At 49.6% G+C, this 10,493-nt stretch overlaps 2 protein-coding genes across 2 annotated transcripts in view; one reads left to right on the forward strand and one right to left on the reverse strand.

Moving 5' to 3' along the window:
- The first annotated feature begins 1,429 nt into the window (after positions 1-1,429).
- On the forward strand, positions 1,430-9,098 carry POLR2C (RNA polymerase II subunit C). Its single transcript, XM_006908789.3, has 9 exons — positions 1,430-1,585; positions 1,763-1,812; positions 3,875-3,943; positions 4,089-4,141; positions 6,412-6,540; positions 6,852-6,903; positions 7,125-7,293; positions 7,422-7,496; positions 8,082-9,098. The coding sequence occupies exons 1-9, from the start codon at positions 1,500-1,502 to the stop codon at positions 8,224-8,226; spliced, it is 828 nt and encodes a 275-aa protein (XP_006908851.1). The 5' UTR covers positions 1,430-1,499; the 3' UTR covers positions 8,227-9,098.
- The window catches only part of DOK4 (docking protein 4), an 8,544-nt gene continuing 7,104 nt past the window's right edge, over positions 9,054-10,493 (reverse strand). Inside the window, 1 exon segment of the mRNA XM_006908790.3 lies at positions 9,054-10,493. This exon segment is cut by the window's right edge and continues 24 nt beyond it. Within this exon segment, the coding sequence (XP_006908852.1) occupies positions 10,441-10,493 (53 nt within the window). The 3' untranslated portion in view covers positions 9,054-10,440.

Consider the following 10,493-nt stretch of genomic DNA (forward strand, 5'->3'; position numbering starts at 1 on the left):
TGTCTATTTCTAACCATTTCAGTTATACATTCTTTAGCTTTAATTTTCTTGGCCTCTACACTGGCTAGGCTCCCTTTGCACATCTGGGTAACTCTTTTATTAGTCTGCTCAATCTCCTATAACAAAATATCACAAACCAAGAGGCTTAAACAACAGACATTTCTCACAGTTCTGGAACCTGGGAAGTCCAAGATCAAGATGCTGGCCAATTTGGTTCTTGGTAAGGGCTTTCTTCCTGACTTGCAAATGGCCGCTTTCTCCCTATGTTCTCACACACAGAAAGCACGAGTGTCTCTTCCTGTTCTTATAAGGGCACTAATATGAGGGTCTCAAAGGTCCCCATTTCCAAATATCACATTAGGAGTTAAGGCTTCAACATTTTGGGGACAGACAGTTGTCCATAGCATCTGCCTTCTGCTTTGCTGTCCCCTAAGTCAACAATATTGATGGGAGAAGTCACAAGCTAACAGGAATTTCCAGTTTCTTGTGGGCCTTCTACCGGGCCCCTTTTCGGCACCTCTAATTCTTTTGATCTCAACACCCTGTCAGATTCCCTGTGGTAGCTGTTCCAAATTTCATTCCATTCTCTCCTTTATCCTTCATAGCATCCCTTTCTCATTCAACTTTAATTCTTAATTTACAGAGATGACAGGCTGTAGGCAAAGCCCCCCTCAAAGCCCTTAACTCTCTCAGGAAGAGGTGTCACTCCTTGCTAAGGCAAACTCTATCTGATTACTCTTCTGCCCACTAAGTGTATCCCTCCCTGCAACTTTGATTTTAGGGCCTCTGTGTATGGGCAGCTGCCACCTTTTGAGGCCTGTTCAAACCTCTCCTGGCTGTTTAGAAGACTTTGGTTATTCTTTATTGCGCATTCACCCAATGAGACACACTGGCAGGCACTGGAGATGCAGAGATGAAGAGCTACTCATCCCCATCCCCCCCAACCCCACCCCACAACTACACAATGCTAGATGATGCATTAAAAAAGAGCATTTTTTCTTCCTGCAGGTTCAGAAGTGCATGATCCAGGCTTGAGGGTGGAAAGGAAAGGGTACACATACCTATCATTCAAGTATACTTTACTAAACTTTTGTTTTTTCATAAATGCACAAACTATGTATATTTTACCAGGTCTCTGTCAATGGACAATTAGTTTTATTTTTCGCTGCTACAAACTGCGCTGCAGCGATCGTCCCTGTACTTGTATCTTTGCTTACAACTGCAAGTGTTTCTGCACTATGAATTCCTGGAAGTGTTATCTTTGGGTCAAGGGTGTATGCATGTTTTGCTGAATAGCCTTCCAAGATGGTTGAACCTGATGGCGTCTAAACTAGGTAGTGGATAGAAAACGGCGGGCCGGGAGCAGCCCCAGCCTCCGAACAGCAGGTGGCACTGTGGGGCGCGTCTCCCCGGAAGCGGCGGGGGCCATGCCGAGCGACTTCCGGTGCGGCGGCGCAAAGCGGGGCTGACGCCGGAGGCCAGCCGGACGGCGGTCCGTGATGCCGTACGCCAATCAGCCCACTGTGCGGATCACGGAGCTCACCGACGAGAATGTCAAGTTTATCATCGAGAATACGGATCTGGCGTAAGTCGGCTGAGGGAGGCTGGCGGCTCTGGAACGCCGGGGCTCAAGCCCGGGCGGGCGTGGGGGTCGTGTCTGCTGGCCCCCCTGTGCCCGGGCCTCGACTTTGGGAAGCGTGGGGCGCGGGACTGGCTTTTCGAGGCTGCGGTGCCCTCACGCCTCTTGGTTTTCATCCCTCAGGGTGGCCAATTCTATTCGGAGGGTCTTCATCGCTGAGGTGCCCATAATAGGTAAGCGACCCCGCCTGCTGGTTCCCAGGGCCACCATTCCCGTCCACCCCGACCTTGGGGCTCCTGCCTCCAGTCCTTGGTTTGGGGTGATGGCGGGGGCGCTGAGGAAAATGCTGGGAACTTAATCGGACCCTGTGTCCCTGGCTCCCACTGGCCACTTAGCTCCATTCTTACATTTGCATTGGTGAAGAGCATGGGTTCAGGAGTTGGCCGATTTGGGTTCGAATACTGTTATCACTCTCTGAAACTTGGGCACGTTATTAAACTGTGGGCTGCAGTTTCCTCTAACACTCGGACACTAATATGTATCACATGATATCAAGGATTAAATATAATCTATTAAGTGCCTTGTGTTTAGTGCGTGTTCAGAGCTGGTAGATGACTTTTTATGAATGTGTTCCTTCAACTGCGTTTGTGGAACATAAATGCCAGGCATTGGTGCTGGGCACTGGGAGTGCAAGGCAGTATAGTACAGAGTCCTTGCCGTCATGGAGCCCGTGGTGAAGTTACAGGGGAAAGATGACTCCACAGACAGCACTGTGATAGCTTTAGATCAGTAGCTCAGGAGAAGCAGAGCTTCAGTGCTGATGGCGCTTACAGGAGGGAGGATGTTTCTGCTGTGGTTCCAGCCACACTGCTCCAGGTACATTACAAATATATTACAAATACTTTTTGAGTGTCAACCCAGCGAGTTTGGGTTAGGAAAAAGAAGTGGACATCAGAGCTGCTGCAGCAAGTACGTAGATTCCTAAGGAAATAAGCAGGCCAAATGATTGATAAACAAGAGGGCATTGTAGTTTATCCACCAATACCACCCCCAGTCACTTCAGCTCAGAGCTTGGCATGCTGGTCGGCTAATCAAAAATAAGGGAGTTATATTTTATGTTGCAGCCCTGACATTCCGAGTCCAAATGCCACTTTTCCTACAAATCCAGTTCTGCAAATAATAATTGAGAACCTGCTACATTCCAGGTCAAAGCTAGGAATACAAAAGTTAAGACATTTGAAGACTGCTCCAAGGAATTTTCGAAGCTTGAGATAGAGACAAGACATACACAAAGATAGCACAAAGCAAAATATGATAAGTATTTTAAGAGAAGTCCGGACAGAATTTTGTGAGGAAGGTGCTTACAGAAAGGGAGCGATCATACCTGTGTCACGGAGGGCAGGCAAGCCTCCGATTGTAGGAGGCTCAGAGGGTTCTAACCTGCACAGGAGAGGGCAAGGGCATGCCAGGGACAGGAGCTTGGGGAGTAAAGGGGCAGAGGAAGAAGAGCTTAGCTTTTGGTTATTTGCTTGGGTCAGGAAAGCAATAGGAAGCATAGAACAAAGCAGGTTGGGGCCTGGCTATGTCTGGTCCTCTTCTGACCTCCGTTTCTAGGGTCATTTGGCAGTTGGGCTTCAAAGGCATTTGCTTTATGAATTTGTTTACGTGCAGATGTTTATTTATGAATGAACGAATGTGTTTAAGTCGAGTGTGTGAGCATAGAGTCCTCCTGTTGGCTCATTGCTGATAAGGATTGGTTTTCATACTTAATATGCCTTGCCCACTAAAGGAATTCTGTAGACACTGGTTGACTGAGTGATAATAAAGTATTAAATTGAGTAATGTGGTCATTATATCATAACATGAGATATGGACCAGAAGTCTGTGATACCTCTGTGAGGTTTTCTTTAACTTTTAAGGGTCCAAATAGTTGGTGTTCTTGAATTTGGTGTTGGCATGAATAACAGATTTAAGTGCTTCTCTTGGAAATATTCAGTTCAAAGAAACATGTTCTCGCTCCCGTGGTATTCTCTGAGTAGTGTTTTCCTATGTGGTACAGGGAACCCTCTGCATTAAACCTGCCTGAGTAGTGAGGTGTGTGGTGTGTGTGGTTCTTGTCAATATGCAGATTCCGGGACCCCACTCTAGAGCCCTGTGAATCAGAATCGCTGGCAGCCTGGCCCAGGCCTCTGCAATTCAGTAAGCATCAGGTGATCTCTAACTCTTGAGAGCCACTGCTCTGTCTTTAGGTGGATTTGGTGGCTAAGCTCTGTGTCTGCTACTTTTATTTTTTAGCTATTGACTGGGTTCAAATTGATGCCAATTCCTCAGTCCTTCACGATGAGTTCATCGCTCACAGGCTTGGTGAGTCCTGGGTTTTGGAAAGGGAAAGGGAGGGCGCTGTTCCTGGACCCAGAGAGGAAGCCTCCTCACTCCCCAGGGGACTTCTAGGGTCTGCTTTTGACTCAGTCACTCGGCCTTCTTTAGAGTGCTTTTCTCTGTCTTCCAGGATTAATCCCGCTCACTAGCGATGACATCGTGGACAAGCTGCAGTACTCCCGGGTATGCTGGGTGATTGAGTGGAATGTGGCTGGGGGAGGTGGGGGCCTCCAGTTCTCAGAAGGACTTTCCTGACGTCTTGCTTCTAGCCTTTAGAAAGACAGTATGGAGATGTTGTCTGGAGCCCAAGGCAGGCATTGGTCCTTGGTTTCGATGGGCCTCTAATGGATTAGACTCACAGGGCATCAGGGAGTCTCTTTAGAGGTCACAAAGGAGGGGGTGTATACCGGAATGCCTATTTATACCAAACAGGCAGTGGGTGGGGGGATGTGTGTGGTCCTTTTCAGAATCCGATCTGTTCAGACTCCGCTTTCCAGAGCATCTCTCACCAGCGATAGGCCTGGAAGGCTAAAGGGAATCAACAGAAGATTGGGGCTGGAGGGCAAGGACAAGGAGAGGAAGCAGGAACTGTTCCACTGAGCAGCGCTTGAGAGACTGGAGTGCTGCTGGCTGCCAGATTTATGACTCACGCCATAGATGGTGCTAGTAAGACATGGCTCCCTCCTCTAGGGCCGTGTTTGCTCTCTGCTGATAACGTTAAGAGGCCTAGGACTAGGGAGAGAGTGGCCCAGGATTAGCGCATCTCTTCACCAGGACTGCACTAGATAACAGCCGAGACTGTTCCCTCTTGATGGCTTTGGATGATTCTGAATTAACCCGTCTTCTAATTCCCAAGGGCATGTCACTTGTGGTTGCTAATTTGATGTGTCTTGTAAATATATATGTATTTTTTTAAAAAAAATACTTACGTGCAGAGCAAAATTTGGAGTTAATGTAACAGATATTCATGCTCCTACGAAACAACTTGTCACATTTTAACCTTTTTCCATGTTTGCGTCATATCTCCAGATTTTTGTTTTTAAGAAATAAAACACAGATATTGGTGGGGACAGGTGTATAACCAGTTGAAGAGGAGTTTGGCAATATCTTATGTAACGCCATGCATGCCCTGTTACCTGGCCGTTCCTTCTGTTAAGTTTTTTTCCTAGTATTAATATTTATCAAAAGGTGGTGTAGTCCTATGGTCCTTTTTTTTTTTTTCTGAAAATCTACAGAAACGTGGAAGAAATAGAATAGTAAATACCCATTTACTTTTTATCTTTCATTATCAGTTGTTAGTATTTTGCTACATTTGCCTTATTTTTGAGATCTATGTTGTTTTTGCTGAACCATTTGAAAGAAAGTTGTAAGTATCATGACACCTCTCCCCTGACTACAGTACTGCATGTCCTAAGAATGAGGATGTTTTCCTACATAACCACAACTAATTTGTAATATCTGTTACAGTTCAAATTCGGATTTTCCTAGTTGTCCCCCAAATGTCCTTTATTGTTTTTCATTTGCGTGTCTGTGATCCAGCCACAATTTATATATTGCATTTGGTTGTTATACCTCTTTAGTCTCATTTACTCTTGAGCAGACTCTTCCTTTCGTTATACTTATTTTTTTGAGGTCGAGTACCTTTTCATATTTTTATCTTCCATTACATTTTGATTCTTCTATTTCATATTTCCAAGAGTTATTCGGCCTCGCAGATCCAGATTGCCTTCCTGCCTCACCTGTATGTGACTATAGACCATCCAGGTGTGGCCTCTAGTTCCCCCTCGCCTCAAAATCATCTAAAGTATGTTGGATTTTCTTTACTGGTATGAGGGCAGAACAGTTTGCTCGATTAAGTTAAACTGTTGCAGATAGTTCCTGACAGGGACTGGGTTGTTATAAGAATCAGTCCTTTAAAGAATGGCAAACTGTCGATAGTTATTGAAGCTGAGTGATGGTCACACGATGGCAGACTGTTACACTCTTCTTGGCTTTTGGGAATGTATGACATTTTCCATAATAGAAAGGTGATGTTTTTTTTTTTAGAAAAGATCAGTAGCCTAAAACTTGAGAAATACTTTTGTCTTTTGCTAATTTTTGCTTTAAATGGTGATTATATCCCCAAGCTAGTCCACTTAGTTCGTGGGAAGCTGAAGTGGAGTGTGAAAGCATGTCTTCTCTCATCAGCGCGGTTCTCTGACGAAGAACACTCGGAGGGCCAGATCAGGTGTTAGCAGTGGTGGCCTGGTGGCTGGTGGCTGTCAGCGTGTATGGGTTGTCTCTAAACTGGGAAGTGCCTACATTCGAGCAGCCCATGAGAAGGTGTGCCAGCCTGACGCAGCTCACGAGAGCCTGGAGACCGGCCAGCCCTTTCTCAGATGAGACTTGAGGGGCTGGGTACTAGAAGTGGGAGCACAGGCTTCGCCGCCTCATTCTGGCTTCTCCTGCCTCAGGACTGCACGTGTGAGGAGTTCTGCCCTGAGTGCTCGGTAGAGTTCACCCTAGACGTGCGGTGCAACGAAGACCAGACCCGGCACGTCACGTCTCGAGACCTCATCTCCAACAGCCCCCGGGTCATCCCGGTCAGTACCTGAGCACACCCTTCCTCCCTCCCTGCCCAGGGCCTCTGCCTTTCTCCTTCTGGCTCCAAGTGGGCTGGACTAGGGTGGGCTCTCAGAAGACACTGGCCTTCCCTGTGTTGCCTTCTGCCTTCACCTGAACCTGGTTTGGCAGGTGCTGGAAGGTAGTTGCCAGAAGGAGATATGGGGAGATATAGGAACAGCTAATAACTGTTTCTCAGTGATCCAGAGGTGCTGGAAGGTAGTTGCCAGAAGGAGATACTGGGGAGATATAGGAACAGCTAATAACTGTTTCTCATTTGGGCTTCCTGCAGGTGACCTCCCGGAACCGAGATAACGACCCCAATGACTACGTGGAACAGGATGGTATGGGGCCGGAGGACTGTGTGGATGTCTACGCAGCCCGTTGCTTTGCGGCCAGCGGGGAGGCGGAGACTGGACACAGCTGCTTGTGCTGTCTGGTCTTCTTGTCAGCTGGCTTTTAACCTGTTTTTCTAGATGTGTATGGTCTTCCAGTGGCACTCTAGGCCAAAATTTGGGGGGTCATGCCTCTCCTGACCTTAACCAACTCCCCTCCCTCCCCACAGACATCCTGATCGTCAAGCTGAGAAAGGGCCAGGAGCTGAGACTTCGAGCCTATGCCAAAAAGGGCTTTGGCAAGGAGCATGCCAAGTGGAACCCAACTGCAGGGGTGGCTTTTGAGTATGATCCCGACAATGCCCTGAGGCACACAGTATACCCCAAGCCAGAGGAATGGTAGGTTCCAGCTGGGAGTGAAGGCAGGCAGTTAGGGTGGGTGTGGGTAGACATGGCTTCTAGTGACATGTAGCAGGTGCCCTGACAGCAGCAGTAGCAACCTTGTGCTGACCTGTCTTTGTCACTAGGCCGAAGAGTGAGTACTCAGAGTTGGATGAGGACGAGTCACAGGCTCCCTACGACCCCAATGGCAAGCCAGAGAGGTAAGACCCTTGTCCGGCCATGAAGGTGAAGTGTGTAAGAATGTACAGTCTCAGCGCAGGCCCTGAGTTTGGGGGACCCCTTCCCTCACATCCCACTTCCTATAAACAGGAGGGGCTGACAGCTGCCAGACCCGTGATACATGCACATCCCAGGGCAGGTCATTACCCCCTTTTAGTCACTGTGAGAAAGAGGGGCCTCCAGTTATGCAAGCGGTTCCTACTTTGGTTTTCAACCTCCGAAGAAGGGGTCAGCCTAGGGCCAGAAACTGACCACAGTCTTCTAGTGACGAGCACAAAGATGCTGGAGCGCGCGCCCCTGCCTGCTTGATGCTCTGCTTTCTCCTCAGTGCGGAGCGCCGGTCAGAAGTGTTTGAGGTTTTCAGTCTTTTTGAGAGAGCTAGTGCCCCTTTGAGGTTCTGTAAAGAGCATTGGGACCCGTAAGAGGTTGGAGGCCGATCCTGGGGCAAGGTCAAGTTCATGGTGGGAAAGGAATGACGACTCGGGAGGGAGGGTGAGGTGGCCATGGCTGAAGCTCAGGCCAGCCAGCGCCCCGGGGAGGGCACCCACCGGACTCTCGCTTCTCAGGTTCTACTACAATGTGGAGTCCTGTGGCTCTCTGCGCCCCGAAACCATTGTCCTCTCTGCCCTCTCTGGACTGAAGAAGAAACTGAGCGATTTGCAGACCCAGTTAAGCCACGAGATCCAGAGCGACGTCCTCACCATAAACTAGCTGCGGCTCGTCGGTTTCAGCAGAAAGGGGCTCCGAGCCAGCAGCTGGTTTCAGGTCTCTCCTGAGACTCTTCTAGCTTCTGCGGTCTAGATGGCTATTGCTCAAGCTTCTTGGCAGGCCGTCAGTACCAGCTAGAAAGGCAGCAGTGGGGAAGGGTGGGTCCATCCCTACCTTCCTCCGTCACAGGCTGTCAGGGGTGCCACTAGTATTCGAGGCAGGCCGTCTCTTCCTGAACATTCAGCATCCCTGGCCCTGCCTGCTGATGGCCAGCAGCACTCGCAGAACCCAGAACATCCCTCCCACCCTGTTTCCTAATCTGCCTGTGGGGCCGAACTCCTTCCCTGCTGAGAACCGCTGAGCTGGACTCTCTCTTTCGGTTATTTCAGCTCTTTACTTTGTCCAAAAGTTGGACTTTTCAGTTACGCGTTAGGTTTCCCATGTTAGGATTGAGTGCTAGAACCCTCATTCAGGCTGCCTACAAACCCAGTCCCTCCCAGGGCCAGCCTACTGGCACTTCAAACTCCCGTGTCCCTAATTTGAGAACCCTTTGAGAACAGTGTTAGATCCTGGCACCCCTGGCTCCAATAAACCCTGTGTTTCATTCTCTACCCATCAGTTACAACTTCACGGCCAATGGCCTGATGATTTAGTTTGGGGGAGGGAAGCGGGTGGGCAAGGGCTTTAATGAAGGTCTGGCCTTGACCCTTAAGTCCTATAGGTAAGAACATACCCAAAGCAGTGAATTAGGCAGCCTGGCAGGAGGAGCCTGGAGAAAACCAGGGCCCCAGTGCAGAAAGGAAGAGAGATTTATTGATTGACAATAGTCGTCTTTTTAAAAGTTTTTATTTTTGGCAATAAAGAGCACAACATAATCTCTTTCATGCGTCATCGTGCCACTAGCTGAGCCAGCCAGCTCTGCCTCCCTCTCCGAGGCCTTAGGCCAGGCTCTCTTCTTCAGGCCGGCTTACTCCCCTGGGTGGTCATTTCCCTGGGTCAGGTTCAGAGCCGAGCTGGCTGTGGCCACCTCCCTGGCTCCAGGGCTCTGCTGGAGGGGCCTCTTGCTTTATCCTCCTGCCACAACTGGAATAGTGGTTATTTACAACAAGGTAACAAGGTCCGTTCCCACAAATCAGAACCCTAAAGTATTAAAAACAAACAAAAAAACGCAACCAGAGGTTTGATGTGAATAGAAAGATAGCCCTTCTGCCCGGTAGTCAATAAATACCAGCACTAGAAAATCAATTGCTTTAATTGCATTTCAGCAGGGAGCCTCAGCACCGTGTGGGGAGGAGGAAAGGCTCGGTTTCTGAGTGCTGCTGAGTGCTTTCCACTGGCCAGAGGGCGGCCGAACAGGAGAGGGGCCCCCCTGCTGGGGCGCTGCCCACCCCAGGTCAGTGAGGGGGACGGCAGGGGTGCTCCCCACAGCAGTCCTGCCGCGGCCTCCCTGCTGGCCTGGCCCTGGGTCAGGAAAGAGCTTGGGACAGGCCATCCTCTGCCTGGCTGAGGTTACCAGCACCCCCACCCCCAGGGCATTATCTCAGCCCACTAAGCAGGAAGGAGCCTGGGCGGAAATTTCCTTTTTCAAACCCAATTTTCACCAGAGGTGTCAATCAGATGTCACCTCTGCCTAAAACTCCCAAGTGCAAGGCTACCAAGTGGTACAGTAAGTTCAGATCCTGTGCCGCTCTAGGGCCAGAGGAACTGAGAAGCTACCTGCCATGTTAGCCCTTGGGTTGCCTGGGAAAAGCCAGCAGTCAGAGCACCAGCCCTGAGTTCTGATTGTCTTCCTTGTCTGGCCCCAGCAGCTCAAGCAAGTCCTGGCAGCAGGAGGGCTGTACCATGGAGGGCAGGAAACAGCTGCCCTCACATTCAAAACCAGCCTTGACTGTGGCCTGGTCTTGGGATTAAAAAATATGTATGTGGTGGCAGGGAGGGACGGGGGGAATTCATTAATACAGAATATGTCATAAGCTGTATATATTAAAATCATTAACAGTATATAGTCCCATGGTAGCTCTAGCCCCTCACACATGCTCAGGTGGTGTGGCCAGCCCTTTGCCTTGGTCCAGCCTCACCCTTGGGGGCCAGGAAGGGACAGCCTGCTCCCTTTCTCCAGGCTCTTGGCCAACAGCCCCACGAGGCTGGCCACAAGACGCCGCAGTCAGCTCTGCAGCAGGCAGCCCCAGCTGTCATTGGTGCGCACCAGCCCTGCCTTCATTGGGGTGGGGTCTTGGCCTCGCTGCTGTCCCCCTGGCTGGGCTTTGGCT

The sequence above is a fragment of the Pteropus alecto genome, unplaced genomic scaffold (assembly GCF_000325575.1).
Source record: "Pteropus alecto unplaced genomic scaffold, ASM32557v1 scaffold123, whole genome shotgun sequence".
NCBI classification, from domain to species: Eukaryota; Metazoa; Chordata; class Mammalia; order Chiroptera; family Pteropodidae; genus Pteropus; species Pteropus alecto.